Source organism: Antedon mediterranea, chromosome 3, assembly GCF_964355755.1.
Source record: "Antedon mediterranea chromosome 3, ecAntMedi1.1, whole genome shotgun sequence".
NCBI lineage: Eukaryota > Metazoa > Echinodermata > Crinoidea > Comatulida > Antedonidae > Antedon > Antedon mediterranea.
Genome location: NC_092672.1, coordinates 1479709 through 1500742, shown reverse-complemented (window position 1 = coordinate 1500742; position 21034 = coordinate 1479709). Strand labels below are relative to the sequence as shown.

The window sequence follows — 21034 nt, the reverse complement described above, 5'->3', positions numbered from 1 at the left end:
ATTATCCAAAAGTACTGTCAGTTAAAAACGCGTCGTGGATAACGTCAAACCTCTCCGTTAATATTTTGATTGTCAACGAACACGTCCGGGTTTATTGGTTGCGTTCACTCATATTAAATTATTGTTTTGTATTTTCAAAATGTCGAACACAATCATCAATATTCAATTTCATTCTTTCAAATCAATAACAATAATATATATAGATGGAAACTCGTCGCAGTGGCGAGTTTGGAGATCCGCACATGTTATTATAGATTATTACGCGCATTTATCTCTACCAAAAAGGTGTAAAAGTTCAACATATATAGGCTAATAATTATGATTCTAGATTGACCGAATTTTATCAACGACTTCTTGACGTTTGTCTGGTAAAGATGGTAAATAATGGTTAATGTAATTGATTAATAGGAAATTGGTTGAAGAATAAGTAAGGTGTTAGTCTTTCCAATTCATTATACTCTGCCTATGTGATTCGTGTGAATTATTAGCAGAAAAATGGAAAATGCATTTCGGCAAATTAATACAACAGCAGAGGTTGTGAGAAATGGGGTTAATACTGATCGAGTGCTATCACGTGATGTGCTTGCCTCAAGTAAACATTCGGTTTCTTGATTTAGTTTGTAAAGAATGGTGATAGGAATAATGTATTTATGGCAGCTAGGAGGAAACGTTACAGTTGAATTCAAACTCGATAAATTGTGTCAACTACTTTTTAACACAAACGTCTGTCAACACAAGTACTTCTGTGTGTTTTATGTAACTGTACGTAGCGTTTAAATGTTGATACAGAATCTTATAAGGTTAATCTCAGGTTCTTTATAGCCCATAGGCCATCCAGGGTAGGAAGAATTTAAATACACATTTATTTGTTGGCATTAAAAAACCTGCCTTTTGTTTGTATTATTTTGCTCCTAAAAACCGCCAATAATTTGCATTATTCCAGTTTAAGCTTTTATGGTTATCGTCTCCAAAAATTGCGCGTACTAAAATCGTTATGCAGTTGCTATAGGAGGAAGGCTATTTATTAAAGGCGAAGGTTTTCATATTTTTCGTGTCATAAACTAACAGATAGGTAATTTGTAACAGATGATAAATTTGATTTGAATGATTCCGCTAATGTAATAAAAAGTACACTCTCTCATCATGAGCCGATGTCGTCATCATTAGTTGGTTGTTTAGTATCTATTACATTTTGGGTTCAGGTGTAGTCTTATGTAAATTATACTCATTACAATAATCTATTCATTGACAAGTCAATTGTAGATGTTATGATATTGACCATTCAACACCACAACATACTATAGTACTTAAGTCGAGCGTAAATTTAAACAAGATATTGCTTAACCACAAATACCGACAATTAGTTACATTGTATATACGAATTGGATTTAAATCTGTTTGACCTTATTTAATTATACTTATAAAGTATTTTGTTCTTAACAACCCGTTACCAATAAAGAAATTAAAAAGGAGAAAATAATAGGCAATGTAGGAAACACATTTAGCCTCCTGAGCCTCCGGGCCTATAATGTGCTTCGTGTCGACTTATGTATATAGTCTGCTCTTGATTGCTATAATGTGCTTCGTATCGACTTATGTATAGTCTGCTCTTGATTGCACCACTATTTACTGCTGCTCTCGATCATATACTTTGGTTTAGGCGGCAATTCAATTGTATTGGTAGATGAACATGTTGACACACACGGTGTGTCATACGTATAATACTTGACTGACAAAAATCAAAACGCCGACTAAGAGAAGTGGTAAAATTATAAGGATCACTAATAACATAAATAAACAACCAACAGTTAGAGGCAATTGAGCTGAGGTTTACCTGAGATGTTCAGAAATATGTAAATGTTGGAATCACGTTTATTATACACGTTTACTATTTATTATTATTTACACGTTTATTTAATCACGTTTATTATACACAACATTACAATAATATAATGTATACGTTAATAGGAATTTACTAACAATGAAACAAAATTGTGGAAAAAGAATGTTTGTCTATTTGGTATTGATACATCATTCATGAGTTATATTGAATACTTTTTCCAAGTTTTGATAAATAAATCACATTTGAGTTATGAAGGGTTGACCCCGTGAGTACACCCAAAAGCAAGCCAGTGTTGATCATTGATTATATACCTGGAATTTTTCTGTGACGTCACAATAATATTACGTTCATGTTTTCTCTTAATACATTTGCTTGTTATATTTTGGTTAATGTGTTGATCGTGGTTAGGATGTGTTTACATCCTTGCATCATCACCGGTGCCAACACAATTAGCATATCTATCTAGGTCTAACCATTGTTTTTGCCAAATCTTTAAGAATTCATGTGATAACGTGTTTAATTGTTTCTGATTTATAAAAAAAAATACCGATAATTTTGTAGGCCTACATTGCTGTTAACAAAATTAATTCATTTATGTGACGTTAATGTAGATTTCAAAGGTTTGTGATATTTAAAAAAATGGGGCTTATTTGATTTAAACTAGGCTAAAAAAAAATTAATAAAAATAGAATGGACAGAATCCGGCTCATGATCATTAATCATAAGTGGCATTTTTTTGTCGTCATTAAATCTCATTGTATTTGAATTATAAGATTGTAACAGCTATTAAATCATCGAAAACGACCACCTGTTTATGCAGACTTTGTTGACAGGGTTGCAAACTAAAAGCTCTTCAAATATAATAAGCAACATTTGTTGGATTTAAGTCGACACACCGCCAACGAAAGCGGCCCGACACAATAAATGGTAAATGATTACACACAACAATGCCTTAATGTTATAAGCATGATATTTATTATTAATGCGCATGCCTCGTTCATGTATGTGTGTGATTTTTATTAACATCTTATAAGCGCGCATGCACGCACACATCTGGATTTGTCTGTGTGGTGTGTACCGTACGCGCGCGTACCGTACGCGTATCTTTCATACAATATCATTCACGGCCTATAAAATGATATTAAGTTCTTCGAATTGATAAGATAACGTGTATATATTGTCTAAACGTTATAACTTAACATCTTCACCCACTAACTTAATTATAAAACACAACCGCACTCAGCACGCCTTCAAGATGAGAAGTTGTAAGTTTTTCAATTCCATGAGTTATTGAATTACAAGTCATGAAGACAAACAGGTGTAGTGACTAATGATAATCAACAACACACCTGAGAGAGAGGGACTGAGTTCATCATCATTATGATACGTTATGTTATTAAAGTAAGGAAATCTATACTTAAAAACGGAAGCACTCAACTATAACCAATTTAGATCCATCGACTGTTGATAAAACTGATCATGTCACACGTACAAGTATCTCAAGCGTTACTTGGCTATTTATCAGTAATACATTAAATTATTGTGTGAACGCTAACTTCATTAGATGTCGTATTTTACCCGATTCTCGCGGTATTATGTTTAATCCCACGTATACATACATTGCCTCTTTTTCAATACGGGATGTCAACGCTTTTTTTCTCTTAGACATGCATGACACCATACGAGAATCGCTTGCATAATTACGATATGACCACTTCACCGATATAGTTTTATGTGTAAACCTACTTACTTTAAAATAAATCAATTCATACGCGTACACATTAAGTTTTAAGGGGTTTCTAGTGTGAACGCATGCTTAAATGGTGTTTCACTGATTGGCTATTTAATTTAGATTTAGCAAATGGCTGTCCGGGTAGCAGGACAGCTTAAGCTACAACATATACACCAAGGAGTCATTAATCGACTTGTTTAATTACCTTAATTACATATTCGTACTTAACCCTGTGCTTCCTGAGAAATCCATTCAATTTCTATAGTTTTATCGGATTTACTTGTTCTCGGAATATTTAATGTATATAGTCAAAGAGACCATTTTACTTAATAAACAACTTCACCTTGATCTGTTGCAGTATATACCGTAAGTAAAATAACCAATATACAATCAATTCAAAGTTCTCATTAATTTAAAGTGTTTTTTCTGTGGTCGTGAAGACACTTTTACAAACAAAAACTGTTAAAATAATAAAAAAAAATAATCAATACATTGAAAAAAACATACGGCACATCCTAGTTTTGTAAAATACGTTGAAAAACAATTTACCAGTAACTGGAAATTCGCGATACTCAATTGAACAAAAGTACAAAAGGACACGTAAACTCTTTGAAAGAGGCCTCAATATCGACTAAGGGGTTCTAATAGAAGTTGCTTTAGCCAAGTTCAATAGCAAGAAACAATCCTTTATCGCCACCTTAGATAGCTTTCAATGGGTTGACTCGACTATTGAAAGTTGAATGTACAGACAAAGCCAGTGGTATGCTATCAGGGTGCTAGGTCCGCGACGCCTACCTCCCGTTAACATGAAACAAAGATTTTGCTAAACTATTAAGTCGCTATCCTCACTTACATCGTCAATTAGCTACATGGTGAATAAGCCGTCCTACAGTTGGTCTAAGTTGTATGATTACTGGGGTCGTATCAACAGGAACCCTCTGTACTTTGCCTAATCGTGTCGCTCATCCACGCGTGCTGTGAATACATCTCTGCTTGCATCCAGTTTAAGTTGACGGCAACTTTTATTATATTAAAGACACAAAACCACTGGAGATATGACCTATTTTGTGAATATTCGGGATGTTTTTTACGATCTTCCACAATAAAGCAATTATACCTCCATGATCTTACACACGTATCTTTTGCATTACACTACATTCAATTGAAGTTACTATTACAGTGGATTTTTCTCTTTATTACAAGATCTCTTACTTAAATATTGCTGTTTGTTGTTTCTTTCTTTATTTCCATTCACAAAAAAACAAAACATAAACGTACATAAATAATCATTACAAACAAAAGAATATATATCATATTTATGTAATATTCCTATCATCAATGGCCAAAAATCAATGGTTTTTCGAAATGATTTATACACAATGGAATATAGATGAAGATTAAACAAAATACTGTAATTAAAACGGTTTAAGCCGTAAACAAACCCTGTTTTGGTAGAGCATTCATGGCTAGAGGGAGGAAGTCCTTTATTAGAAATTTCACTGTGCCTATTACGTCATACCTTCTAATTGATTTCTAATTATAGACTTTTTTTTTTTCATTTTTTACAGATTGTTGTAAATGATACTGTAGTAGGAAAGGTATCTTGTGAAGATGTGAAAGGCAAGTGCGCAGACGTGGACGTGTGTAGAAACGGCGAAGATCCTGTCCAACAACCCGGAGACTGTTGTAAATCATGTCCCATTGATGGTAAGAGTATTATCTTTATACATTCATGCTATTAATGAATAGGTGATTGATATCCCTTTTTGTGACGTAGTACCACAATGCTACTAAAATACGTGACCTTAATATACATTTGTGATGTCACGATTCTTCTTTATGATTTTATATTGAAGTGCATTAAGCAGGAAGCAAGCAAGTCACTTGTATTCGTAAACACCTCACAATGATCTACTCCCATTGCTCAGATTTAAACATAGAGGATTTTGAGGAGCTAGCTAGATCACAAAACAGCCCAGTCGAATACGCCGCATAAAGAGAGTCAACTAGAATCAACAAATACACACACAATGTTATTACTCAAGTCAGTTGTCAGGACAAAATGTATTACTAATTCTGCACTTAAACCAATAAAATTACGCAACACTAACTATAAGTATAAAGCGGAAATTTCTAGATTTAAAATTATGTTTAGAAAGATCTTGTTGAAATATCTTTACTCAAAACTCACTAATGTGAGGGGAACAAGAGAACACGACAAGGGGATATCAATAACTAACAAGGAAGGGGAAATGTGTAAGCAAATGTGTAGAGTAGTCTAAGGCCCTGTTCAGACCCATGGCGTTAGACCGTTTTAGCGTACGACGCTAAAAGAATGTGTGTCTGAACAGTTGGGGATTAGCGTACAACGCGTCGTACAACGGTTGTAGCGTTGTAGTGGAAAACGGTTGATAGTACCGTTTCAGCGTACGACGCTACTGTAAGTCAACGTTGTATCCAATCAGAACGTTTCCTGTTATGACGCGATACAAGGTTTGACCTAGGCTGACATCTTGTATCGTCAATGTGCGAGATAGATTTCAATAACAAAAAGGCCAGAATAAATAAGGCCTAACTACACTACAAATACAACTGTTACAAAGGCTACAAACTATTATCAACTGATTACCATTATATTTTCTAACAAATGACATAAATACATGCACCTTGTATTTAAACATAGGGACTACGATCCCATACGCTTTTAGGCCTAGCTAGCCTAGGCCTAGAGTCATTCACGCATTTCATTCATCTAAAAACTAGCGTGGGACATCAAGTCACTCATTCATACAAGGCCGGCAGACTAGACTGGACAAGTTTAATGCTGAAAGCCCCCTAACTCCTAAAAAATTCAGTAAACAAACAAGGGGAGCTGTGTCCCTTTTATTAGCAAGTTAAGGGTTATTTTCAACCGACTGGAACAAAGAATATATATCTTTGACTGGACTGGACAGACTAATCACAATCATTTTTTTCTTCATCATTACGAGGCCTGCTTTATTTTCGTAACACAAGAGCCTGGGGAAAATGTTTTTTACTACAAAATAAAAACAATAGAAACAGAAATTTGGCTTTACTATATTTTTCTTAAATAAATGCTGAGGTATGTTTTATTTACGGCAAATTTTGTCATAATTGTAGGGCTGAGATCTAGCCCTATACATATACATACATGTATATACAGTGGAAATTAAATGATGAAAACACGTGGGTAAGAGCACATGAATATGCAACTAGAAACAACCTGGATGACGTACTTCCGTTGTAACGATAATCGTACGCTATGGGTCTGAACACCTCGTTTTTTTCTCTGCGGTTTGTAACGTGACCTTGATAGTAACGTTGTACGCTAAAACGGTCTAACGCCATGGGTCTGAACAGGGCCTAAATACCATGTGGAAGCCGTGTTCCGGTTGATGGCCGGGCCGGCTGCTACTGTATCAGAAGGTCACGCTTACTGGCCTCCCTGTCCATGTTTTCAATACGCTACATCTGGAGTTGATCAGACAAGGGCTCCGTCGTGGATTTGCCTTTGCTACTCGATCGGATCATTACCGTAATCAGTTTTAAATCCGAGATTGCTTTCTCACAAAAGCAACACCAAGCCTGTAGTAGGCCTAACATGGGGAAACACACATTATTTTAGTGATAATTGTTAGGGAAGGTAACTATGTAACTTGCTGCCGGGACACTTACAGGCCACCGTAACTACGTGATGCTGACATAAACGTTTAACCAAATAAATGGGATAGGCCTACACAGAAATTCAATACATTCAATTGTTCCTTTCCTGAAATAAAAAAGATTTCAATATTGTAATGATACTTCAAACACATTAAATCTTATCAATAATGACGTCATCTAACTTTTAACCAATTACATGTAATCTGGTGAAGTCTATTGGTGGATCTTACGCTATGTGTTGAGACAGCAATTACGTGATGATGAATGTTGAGTTGGGAATTCCAAACGGTTTTGTACTTAGCAATATTCTCATTTATCATTACTTCCACAAATGTATTCAGCGGAGATTGTCATTATTATGATGACCATGGTTTAAAACAATTTGTATAACCAGATATTTTACAGTTGTAGGAAATGACTGACGAACATGCATCATCACATTCTCGCCATTATCACATTCTCGCCATTAAAAACACTATTACGTTACACAATATGCTTGCTAAGGAAATACACTCTGTTGAAAATAATGTAGGGCCTACACTATGAAACTGTATGTGACAAAACAATGTGATGTGCCCATAAGGATATGATGATGTCATATCATGACCATATTTGGGCATATCACTACCATATATGGGCACATATTCACACTTTCTTGTCAAAACTAGTTTGATAAAGCAAATAAAACCCATAAACTCTTAAATGTAAAAACAGAAAAGAGCAAGATTATGGAATAAATGTTATAAATATTCAGATTTGTGAGACAATATTTAACAATTCGAAACATTAACATCGCCAGGCTGAATTTAGAGTAAAAATGAATTATCTGAGCCCAGGGATATAATTCAGTTCGTTCGTGTAAAAAAATAATATTATGTAAGGCAAAATAATAAGTGTGTAGGCCTAGCGATAATTTCATGTTATTTAGCAAGGCCGTTTGGCTCATGTTAGCTTGTGACGTCATCAGGATGATGGTGCCTTATAATCTCCTTCCGATATTATACAAATCAGAAGAAAAAAAAATCCTTGATTCAAAAATAGAATAGATGGCTGCCAGTGGGGCAATTATACCGAAGGTCTTTATTGATCAGGGGAAAATATTAACTAAACGCCGCGAGGAAAACCAACCGAGGAACGTGCTTGGATCTATAGCACTGCTTAGGCGCAATACTAACGTTCTTATCGTACATCAATATATGAATAAAAATAATAAGTTGTTGGTTCTGAAGATTGAAGATTGTATGTGGAAGAGAAATGATTATGACAATTTGAATAATTGTACAGTATTTGATTGTACTTGTAGAAAAAGAAATGGGTGTGGAACTTTTCATTCCATGCCCAACCCACACGCCCAACCCGCACTCCCACCCCACAAAAAAGAACCGCAATCATCATGGAGGGAAAAAAGACAACAAAAAATGAAAATATTATCGTGGTAATACTTAAAAATTCATCATATTATTTCATCGTAATAAACATTTAGGTTAATTTCAGTTCACACTGGCGCTGTTACCCGGCCCAGTTTATAAAATAAATTCTAACATAGCGAAACATTACATTCAAATAGTACGTGCATTACTATCGTAAATCTTATACACAATTAAACATGTTGAATGTCTTTAGAGCATTCTCGTCCATCGTCCAGGTAATGCACACGTTTTAATAAATTATGTTGCATTGAGATCTCGTCTAAAAATAGAACGTCATTGATCCGACATTAATGTTATACACATTTCGAGACTGTCTGTATTCATGTTTAGTATGGTGTCGTGTTTTTTTAATGTTCAGGTTTTGAGAGATCAAATTAATAAATGATTTATGATGAAATTGTCTCGAAAGAGCCTTTTATCATGTCACGCATGATTCTCCTTCTTTTATTCTGTCATTTAATATTATTTGAAATAATATTCATAATTTATAGTAAATTATTTTATGTTTATTTAGTAGAGTAAAATCATTAAATAGATCGATTTTGTCACGCGCTACGCGCCCTATTGATGATAGATCGAGATTAATACGCGCACGTAAATCATCATTTAAATCTAAATGCCCAATAATAGTTGCGTGAAAACATTACATGAGACTTAATTTAAAGTTACGTTGGTGGCACACAAGAATTTCAACATAGTTTAGTTTTCAACATTAATGTGTTAACATAATGTGTTATGTGCTTGTTTGATTAAGAACGATCATAAATCACGCGCTAGTATGTCGGTGTAAATGTTTTCCTCAACATGTTCTCACGGACCACTCTATATTTCCGTTGACATAATTCCCGTACAAGTTAAAAACTTCAACCGTGAAAATGGAAAGTGAGCTAACAATCTGTGGCTGTAGTCCTGATGCATTCACACTGGCCTGCACACGGCACCTTTATGAGGATTTTCCATTATTTATAAGTGTGAATGTAAGTTTACACACTTCTCTAAAGCTCTGTCTACACTAACAAAAAAATAATAATAATCAATAACCTGGTAAGATTTACCTTTTTGTTTGCCGTATCGGTACTTTATTGTGTTTTTATCCTATGATTTTATGTCAGAATAAATAAATAAAGAGAACTCGTTATTTTGCTGTTACTACTTCTCAAATGTTATAATGTATTATTTTATATTACTGTAATTGGGCCAGTGGCCTACATACTATTGAATAAATGAATGAAACTATGTGACAACAAAATGTGATGTACCCATTTATGGACATCAAATGACGTCAAATCACTACCTAGTACCATTATAGGTATATCACACTGTTTTTGCCAAACTAGATAGTGTAGACAAAACTTCATAAAGGTGCAGAAATTGTAATTGAATGTAGACGTAGAGTTTTGAAAGATACTCACATATATAATTAGCAAACAAATCATATGACTTCTCTTGAGTAATGCCGTAGAAATGAAAGATTTATACGACGGATGGTTTTGTTTTCTTTAAAATGTTGTCGGTTCGTTCATCGAGTTCATGCTTTAGGCCTACCACTACAATTTGACAGCTCTCTAAATCCATTATTAAGACTATTAAAAAGCAATCAATTTTTGTGAATGTGTGAGAAAACTGTTTAATTTATATCTTTAAAAAAAGATCATTTGAACATTTTAACCCACAAACGTGTTTTTGTCATATTTTCTGGTAACTATCAAACCAGACTTCCCTGATCAAACTAGTATTAACTTGATACCTTCGGAATTCATTTCCCCTTTTCTCGTTAATCTGGTATAAAATGTCAGCCAAACGACAAGCTGTCTCTGAAGGGATCAAAAGTTATTTAATGTGTTGTGTTTCCTGTCATGTCGTTTTACCGTATAGTAATCCTGCCAATTCCATTTGAGCCTCTCCAAAGAAAAAACCAGTTCATAGGTTCTGTTTGGCCTATATCAGGTAGCTTAAGGTAGGCCTAGAAAAAAGAATTGGACACCTGTTAACCTTGCCTAACAATTTCTTTGCTGCCCTCTATAGAAATACAGCCTTGTACACCATAGAAATAGTATAGCCTAGTTCATAGTGAAAAAGTATCTGTTTGTCCCAATAAACATGAAATTCGCAATTATTTACACTTTGGCGCCTCATACATGTAATTTTTAGTTGATGTGAATTAATCCAATTAATCGACCTGCTTCATATACCTGAGGTTTTCGTGATTAATGCTAGGCTTGTTCTTTTTTTTGGGAGAATCTGTTTGAAATATTTATGGTAATCCGACAGCTTAAATGTTTCATCTCGCAACCTCCGATGGCCTTGTCCTCCTGGCCTAAGATCTCGCAGGAATAATTCATTTTCTTCGTTCAATTTGACTAAACACTGACATTTTTTAAAACTACAGACTAATTGTTTAGATATAGTTGTATACAGATAGGCCTGCTGGGCCAGCGACAACGAAAGTCGTCCTTGACGAATAGTGTGCAACGTGCGCGCGCGTGATGCGGTGTACGTCATAATTTGCGCTCTCGACGGTACGAACACAAAATGAATGCACTTTTTGTGAAAATGTAGATCTATAAAACCTATGAAACGGAAATATTATGTAGTCTTACCTTCCGATCTGCTTTCCATGTTTTTTTCCACTCTTTTATATAATGTTATTTCATAAACAAATTCACTGATATTGCAGTACCATTAAATAATTTCACATAAAATAAACAGAAAATACCTTGTTCATAAATAAACTTTAAATTAACACCCAGGAATTTTTTTGTTAAATTTAAGATTTTTTCGGTCCATAAATCTCTTTATTTTATATCCGCTCTGTGGTCCACCGAGAATGACCAGAAGATGGTTAATCTTTTAAGAGGGCGCCCTTTTGACTAATTTGATAATAAAATGGATCTGATTTCCATCTGTTGACCCCGATACCAAACTGTTGCTGTTGCTGCCACTCAGAGCAGCAGAATATTTCTTCAAAACATTGTATTTAATACCATGGAGAGGTATGTTAATACCAAGTGTCAACTCAATTTGACATGCTTATAAATCCGAAGTTTGGCTCCCACCACTTTGACGCGTACGCGCGCGTACAATTACGACGCGATTGATCATCGTCTTTTTAGTTAAGTTTCGCATCGTCTCCCACTTTGACGCGTACGCGCGCGACCAATTACGACGCGATTGATCATCGTCTTTCACATCGTGATTGGCCATTACTTGTGTTGCGTCATTATTTAGGCCTAATTGATATGTATTTTTGTTTCCTCAGCACAAATGTCTAATTCGGGAGACCCTGTTGAGAAAGACTTTCCAACAGGTGATGACCCTTCAGGTGAAGAGGTTTTACCAACCGAATCGAATCAAGGATATAGTAAGATTTTGGCCTAATTTATTATCTCACCAACCCAAGAAACTAACAAAGCTACTTAGTATTAGTATTTAGTAGTAGCGATAGATTGTAAAATGAGACTGAAAGAAATTAAATATTTAATATTCCTAAATAAAACAGTTTATTAGCTTTGATTTTGCAAAACAAATTCGAGAGAAGAGACTTCGAGAATTGTAAAATTGAAGATCCACCACCCTATGCCAACAATTTTCTTTATTCTGTTATTTGCAAACTTTTTTATTTTTTTATTATTATTTTCTGTTTTTAGATTTTGTTGCATTGTTAACAGGAACATCGATAGCAGTTAGGACAAATTCGGTTGCCAGGGCAACATTCACCCTATTAGACGATACGCTGAGATTCACAATCAACTACGCGAAGTAGGTAACATTTTATGCAAATTAAGTATTTTGTGAAAGTAGTCGATTTGACGACTGCTTCTCTCGACTTGCACCGGAAACCAACCCTTTGTTTTCAATTTTATCTAATGAAATAATCCGTTCGTGTCGATATTCAACTAACCGTATCCGACGCACGGATTGTGCTGCTTCCGTCGTATGCTGCATGTAGAGTTTGAATGCGGATCTTAGTGACGTCACAATAATCTGAGATCCTCTGCCTAATGGACGCTAATAACTGATACAAATTGAAACTTAATTCAAATCTATATAATTATCTACATCTGCTGCTTAAGTTCAACCGAAGGTGACCATTGGAAATAATGTATTCTAATTAATGTGAATTTTATGCTGCGATTTTTCCACATTTAACTGAAGTGCATAAAGCATGCGGATTAAATAGGCTTAAATTCAAAACGATTTTTTAAACATAAAAACAGATTAAAGCATCATTTTCAAGATGGCGTTTTTCCTTTTTAAAGCTCTGTCTCACTATCAAACTTTATGTGACAAATGCGATGTTCCCAATGGAAATGATGATGTCATATCACTACCATATTTGGGCATATCACTACCATATTTGAGCACATCATACTTTTTTTGTTTGATAGTGTAGACAGAGCTTTAGATTCTGTTACTACAACTTAGAAACATAGAAATTGCACACGTAATAACTAATAGTGATAAATAAAATTAGTTTGATAGTGTAGATCATGACGAAAGTTGAATAATTGCTATAGCGCACTCATATCACAACCATATTTGGGCATATAACTTCTATTTTTGGGTTTATGCTAATAGTTAATTGCTTCTGTCACGCCATCAGCGAGTGAGTGGCCGAGCGGTTAAAACAGTGGAACCGTAATCACATAGCCATAACATCGGCAGGGGTTCGAGGCTCACTCACTCCATGGTTCTGGTGGTAGAACGAGTCTTCTCGGATAAGGACTATAAACCGTAGACCGTCTTTCGAGACGAGTAAGGGGTTACCCCGATGTATTAGTACATCACAGCCACTGATCACCAACTGGGCCATCTGGGAGATCAGTCTTTGACTGAAGAGGTCACCCAGTATAAAGATAAAACAAACAAACAAACAATTTCCTTTTCTCTGTCATTCATTGTTTAACAGGAAGAATGAAGTAACCTCAGACTTATAGTGTTATTTTTCCCCATCCATAAGCTGCTTATTTTAACTAGAATATATTTTCTTGTTAGAATGCAAAGGCCTGTATTAATCCGCTTCACCAACGCCCTAAACGACACGGTGTTCGAGCACGACCTGCATGGGAGCAACCTCGATAACAAGGTATGTATGATAATGTTAAATAACAAGATCTACGTCATACTACGTCACAGCGTTCAATAATTAAAGATGTATTGTCCCCCTGATTTTTTTTTTTTTTTTTTGCGGAAGAGGTCAACTTTACACTACAACATTACTTATTCAAAATCTGATTTTATTAATTTTCATTTTTCTTTTTTTGCGTGATAATACATCTTAAACAAATTTTTTCGATGATTTTTCAACTTTTACTTGTGAAGTTACGTACAAAATTAATTTACAATTTATCGGTACTCTTTATTTATTATATTCATTTCGACAGTACAAAAATATAATTTATAAGAAAGTAGAAATAAAGATAAGGCCTGTAAGGTTAGAATTGCCCCAAGTCTGTAATTATTGTTTTTTTTTATATTAGTCCGTTTCGATTTATGTCTGAATGGGAGCTCATGTATTGTACGTATGAAACGCTATATGTGCCAACATATTTATCTTTTTACTGATTTCGGTCTAGAACCTAGACTAATTTTGTAGGTCCTCACGAGAGAGCCACCAAAATAGCGAACCAGAACTTATGGTATGTGAAAGTTCTACTGAGGAGAGCCAATAGGCTTATAGCCTACCGTAATATCACGTTTTGATAAGCCAAATGTTAAAACCATAATTCTTGTATTTATACTGTTTATTCTGAACCACGATGTGTCACTGGAGGCCTATATTTATCTACAAAATAAATCTGTTAGTAGTTGTTTAATTTATTGTCTATGATATGTTTTCGTTGCCAAATAATAACGATATTTTAATATTATGTTACGGTATTATGAGTTACCAAGGCCAATGATAGTTTCAGGTTTATCTTAGTGCTGACCCCTTTATGAAGGGTTACTACTTTACCACCATGGAGTAAAAATTGTCTAAAAGTCTAAATCTAGATCTAAATCTAAAATGATTACATATTGATTGTGTAAAGTAAATTTTCTTAAGGAATTTGTCCTATGTTTCTATTATTTTGTTCTTAATACCAGAAAATCTATTGATTCTTGAAAATGATCAAATATATCGAAACCTGCAATTCTCAACTCCAATTTACAAAGACGAGTGGTAACGGTGCGCGAAAACCGCGTAGCTTATCTAACGTTAAATCTGTAGGCCTATCTATCATGGGCGGAAACCTCCCGTCCGCTCCACGCTGTGTGTAAATGGTCATATAATAAGGAATAACATAGATTCTATATTTTTATTACCGTTACCGCTCGTCTGTGTAAAATTGGCCTTTATGTGGAGTCGCCCCATTCTCATTAAATTTAGAACCACGTACTACTGTCACTCGATTATCTTTATCTTTGAAATCACTAAATTATTATGTAAACATCTTTTTTTAGGTTTGTGGTGTTTGGCGAAGAATATCAGGAATATACCAAAAATACCTTCACAGCAAATCATTATTTGTAACGTTGGTAACCAAATCAAACGAGAATGGGTTGGTACGAGGAAGAATTCTCGGCCATCGTGCGCTGAATGATGGTAGGCATAGAAACGCGTATTCACCTTAAAGCTCTGTCTACATTAAAATTTATCTGACAAAAAAAAAATGTGATGTGCCCATATATGGACATGATGATGTCATACCACTACCATATTTATTTGGGCATATCACTACCATATTAGGTATATCACACTAGTTTAATAGTGTAGACAAAGCTTAAGATGACAATTCCGATATAAAAAGAACTTGTTTGATAAGCTTAAGATTTTTACTTTATCATTTCTTAAATGACTTAAGCAAAAAGTAGCAGCTCAGATATGCTTATTATACAACACCTACGGTAGTACCTTATATAGATTGAAAGTATCTCTTAAATGTAGATATAGGAGACTTGTCATGATTAAAACGTCTCTAACATTGTTTTGGTATTAGAAACTTTTAGTTCACTTATGAGCACCAAACGTACACGGAAGGGGATAGCGGTGGCATCCCCGATGGGTTATGGTGGAATAATGATGCTGAATGCGGCACACGATGGCCGGACAATAAACTTTGCGGTTTTGATGGACGGACTTCTTGAAAACTCTGGTCATGTCCTGCCAACCACCGTCATCGTTGAACTGCGTAAACGGAATGACGTAGTGAAAGAATTGAAAACCACTGTTGGAATGAACGTAAGTTACAATCAATTGATAACCAAGGCAATCTAACAACAGGAGATCAAAAGGTTTATCTGTGGCACGCTCCTTATACAGACACCGCGCGCCGCAGAGAATATTACAGTACAGTTGGTATTTGAGCCAAACATAAGATCAAAGGACTGTTACGAGTTCCTATCTTGGCTAAGCGTGCTCAGTGTCCTTGATAATATTTACATATGTGTTCAGTACGGTAATTTAGCCATATAGTATGAATAGCGCTATTTATTTTAAATAAATAAAATAAATAGCGCAACACAAGTAATTTCATCCTCGCGACCTAGTGGGAACCAAACTTTAAATAATTCGTCCCAGAATGTGACGTCATATTTTATTAAAACATGTTCTAGACATTCTTACATGTAGTGTATTATGCCTCATTACCAGTGCACGTGATGTTCCAGACTAATTCACTTATAACGGATAAAAAATAAACAATGGCGGCAGTGAAACTTGTGCCCAATAAGATTGCTAAGTTATTTAATTCCAGACTTGAAAATCCAAAAGAATTTAAGCAAACAAGAACTTTATGGTGTCCTTAAGTACTTGATTCTATGTTATGGGTACGTGTTACATTCCTTTGATTTTTTTTATTCACTCTTCTGGGATTTTTTAAAAAATAATTCTTTTTTTTTCAACTTTGAAAGTAGGACACAATAGAAATATATGTAATTTCTCTAATTTTGTTTTAGTAAAAAAATTAGTAAAAAGATAATTATTTTGGCACATATAGCGTTTCATACGTATGATCTCGTATTCAGACAAAAATCGAAACCGACTGGTGGACTAACATAAAAAAGACAATAACTACAGACTTGTGAAATTTATAATTTTGTATGCGAATATATGCAATCATGCTAATCTTTTGAATTGTATTTTTAATATGCATATATACGTAGCCTATATAATAATATTTTAATTCATGAAATCGAATACAGAATCGAATTAGACCTACGTTTAAAAAAAATGTGTTTTTAAATAAAATAATATGACGGAAATGGGTGAGAAAATATTAAATATTACTAAACCTGCACTTTAATCCGTTACTTATAGTTTATACGAGAAAATTTGATAATCCATCATAAATCGCATTTAATCAGTAAGTCACTACTAATCCCTAGTTTACCCTGCATTAAGGAAGGAATTTTACTTATTTTTCAAGGGAACATACTTATTTTATAATTTCTGTAACTCGCCTCAAATAATGGTTACAATTATTCACGACTTCCTACGATGCTCTAATTTGTAGAAATCTAATTGCAAAGTAAATATCTTCAAATTGCGAAGAAAAAGAACTTAGTACATCTTAGAAGAACTGAGTACATCTTAGAAGAACTTAGTACATCTTAGAGGAACTTAGTACACCTTAGAAGAACTTAGTACATCTTAGAAGAACTTAGTACATCTTAGAAGAACTTAGTACATCTTAGAAGAACCTAGTACATCTTAGAAGAACTTAGTACATCTTAGAAGAACTTAGTACATCTTAGAAGAACTTAGTACATCTTAGAAAAACCTAGTACATCTTAGAAGAACTTAGTACATCTTAGAAGAACTTAGTACATCTTAGAAGAACTTAGTACATCTTAAAAGAACTTAGTACATCTTAAAAGAACTTAGTACATCTTAAAAGAACTTAGTACATCTTAGAAGAACTTAGTACATCTTAGAAGAACCTAGTACATCTTAGAAGAACCTAGTACATCTTAGAAGAACCTAGTACATCTTAGAAGAACTTAGTACATCTTAGAAGAACCTAGTACATCTTAGAAGAACTTAGTACATCTTAGAAGAACTTAGTACATCTTAGAAGAACTTAGTACATCTTAGAAGAACTTAGTACATCTTAGAAGAACTTAGTACATCTTAGAAGAACTTAGTACATCTTAGAAGAACTTAGTACATCTTAGAAGAACTTAGTACATCTTAGAAGAACCTAGTACATCTTAAAAGAACTTAGTACATCTTAAAAGAACTTAGTACATCTTAAAAGAACTTAGTACATCTTAGAAGAACTTAGTACATCTTAGAAGAACCTAGTACATCTTAGAAGAACCTAGTACATCTTAGAAGAACCTAGTACATCTTAGAAGAACTTAGTACATCTTAGAAGAACCTAGTACATCTTAGAAGAACTTAGTACATCTTAGAAAAACCTAGTACATCTTAGAAGAACTTAGTACATCTTAAAAGAACTTAGTACATCTTAAAAGAACTTAGTACATCTTAAAAGAACTTAGTACATCTTAAAAGAACTTAGTACATCTTAGAAGAACTTAGTACATCTTAGAAGAACTTAGTACATCTTAGAAGAACTTAGTACATCTTAGAAGGACTTAGTACATCTTAGAAGGACTTAGTACATCTTAGAAGGACTTAGTACATCTTAGAAGAACTTACCCCGGTGTACTAGTACATCTTTTGATACGAGTAGGGGTTACCCCGTACTAGTACATCTTTAGAGACGAGAAGAGGTTACCCCGGTGTAATAGTACATCTTTCGAGACGAGTAGGGGTTACCCCGTACTAGTACATCTTTAGAGACGAGAAGAGGTTACCCCGGTGTAATAGTACATCTTTCGAGACGAGTAGGGGGTTACCCCGGTGTACTAATACATCTTTTGATACGATCAGTATGGGGTTACCCCGGTGTACTAGTACATCGGCCACTGTCACACACAGAACTCATCATTAATCAAGAGTGCCGGCCCCTTGATTGTCAGCATACGCTGTTTAGGGGCACCCTCTATAAATAAGGTGTAATAAGATAGATAAATAAATAAAACAAAAAGCATTTGTTTCAGACGTCTGTTTCAAACATGGATGGAATCTTATTTATTTCCTTCATGTTTCAACAAAACATAAAGGAAATAAATAAGATTTATCTGATTTTGTAATAAAGTGTGAGGTTATTATTATTATTGCTACAATACAAAAAAATAGTAGACAGTTTAATGGTACACTGTGGAATGCAGTTAACGCTGAGTTATTACCACCACCAACGAAATATATGTCACATTAAACATTATAAATCATCGTAACAATGATTCATACATTTGGCATTGGACAATCTCACATTTAAATTAAATGTTTGCTTTTATCGTTATAAACCAACCAAAATGTCACTTTCAACTCATATTATTTAAAAGTACATTACTAAACAAATACTAACCACCACCAACACTTGTGAATTGTGATTGGTTCAATCACTCGTGACGTTGTGTGTGTGTGCGTAATTTAAAATTGAAATTCATGTCGTATGGCAGCGTATAATATTTATTTACTATTACTATATTACCAACAATACGCTTCATCATCGTTAAGCTCTGTCTACGCTATTAAACTTTATGTGACAAAACAATATATGGACATGATGATGTCATATAACTATACCATATTTAAAGGGGGGTTCCGGGTTTAAAATGAATAGTAAAAAATGTAAAATATATTTGTTTGTCTCTTGAACGGTAAAAGTTTCAATTTATATAAGCGCCCAGTGAAGCAGAACGAAGGCTGTGAAATGAGGCCAGATTACAAGTGCAGCTACGGCAAAATCACACTGTGGTTACAGAATACGAAATTCGTGAAATGGTCAATCTTCCGACGACTCGTTATCAATAACCATATCAATTACTTTTGTAAAATTATACTTATCTGATGTAATTTTAGTCGGTCTTCCCATTTATAAAATCAATTTTCTATGAAAATCCATCAAAACAGTGAAAAATTAGATAAGTTTGCACTTTACGTTTGCCGATTTTCGCACTGACTTAGGGAAAGCCTTCAAAATCAATGAAGCGTAACGTATACATTCCTGCTGAGCGAGGAGAGCGAGATGACGATACACGTGCTCTCTCTGCCCATGCCTGGCATCGTCACGTGATAAGCAGATACAGTATACAATACCAAACTGGTCGGGTCGAGTATACCCCGTCTATATCACAACATGAACGATGTACAGTATTTGATTGAAGGTCGACTCAACCTACCGGAATGGTATAGATAATATAGCTCGAATGAGAGAGTTGGAATATTTGTAAACATAAGTACAGTATTGCTAATTTTAACAAGTGTAGCCTATAGTAAAAGGCCTGGTAGTATCAATTCGCATAGGGTCTACTACACTAGCTAGCTCAATTTTTAACTGGGCCGGATCGGCTAGGCTAGGCCTCCTTCCTACTACCGGTCTACTTACTTGATGCAGTATACGATTTTTTGGAGAGTAAACTAGGCCTACTTATTAGACCATACGTGCGGATGGCGATCGGACCTTGTTTTGCCTCAATATTTACAGCCGATTTTTGTAGAACGTTTTAGGTTTAGATTGTTTAGGAGTTTGGTTGATAGAATGGGTTTGGAATCCACTGAGTTTTGTTATTTATGGGCCAATCGTTTAGTAATAGGCTAGAGGCCCATGAATGATGGCCATCGTGGCATGGAATCCCTAGTCAGAAATGGCTCTCACCCCGGCATGAATAAAATGATTTAGTCTAGGCCTAGCCTAGTACGTGAAGCCGATATACGATCTGTACTATTAATTCGAGGTATAAAAATAGTATAATTTATGACTCCGTAATCTGTACTAAATTTTGTATTTCATTAAATGTCAAATAAATATATGCTACTACTGTTATTATTACACTTTAGGCCTAGCTTCTTAGCAAATCTACAAAAAATGTATTTCACAATGATCGGGTGGTCGTCGTTTGACAGAGGAGAGAGAACACAACGTACAAGCTTGACGTCGCGAGTTTGGAATCCACTGATGACGTGATTTTGTGAATATCTCATGAATATTAATGAGCTTCCCTAAGCTGCTGAAAAACAGACTTTCCATGAATTTACCCTAAAATGTATATGAAATTTAATTTTTTTAATTTCTCGTTATTACTTCTTCATTCTGACATGTCTATATTGTTATAATATTTTTTATTTAATAAATAAACGATATTTAAAAGCAATTTTAAACCCAGAATCCCCCTTTAAGCATATCACAACCATATTTGGGTACATCACACTTTTTTGTCACATACAGTTTGATATTGTAGACAGGGCTTTACACATAGCGCGCTCTATCAATTATTCCTGTCGTGGACCAG

The 21034-nt window shown here is 34.6% G+C and overlaps 1 protein-coding gene across 2 annotated transcripts in view; it reads left to right on the top strand.

Annotated features, from left to right (window-relative positions):
• LOC140044449 (chordin-like) overlaps positions 1-21034 on the top strand; it is a 50288-nt gene that overhangs the window by 19004 nt on the left and 10250 nt on the right. For both annotated transcript variants that reach the window (XR_011844458.1, XM_072088962.1), the window contains exons 3-8: positions 5144-5282; positions 11949-12050; positions 12337-12448; positions 13685-13775; positions 15134-15275; positions 15670-15911. Coding sequence is in view for 1 of the 2 variants with exons in the window: in XM_072088962.1 (XP_071945063.1) it covers positions 5144-5282; positions 11949-12050; positions 12337-12448; positions 13685-13775; positions 15134-15275; positions 15670-15911 (828 nt within the window). In the remaining variant the exon portion in view is untranslated. The remainder of the gene's footprint in view (positions 1-5143; positions 5283-11948; positions 12051-12336; positions 12449-13684; positions 13776-15133; positions 15276-15669; positions 15912-21034) is intronic.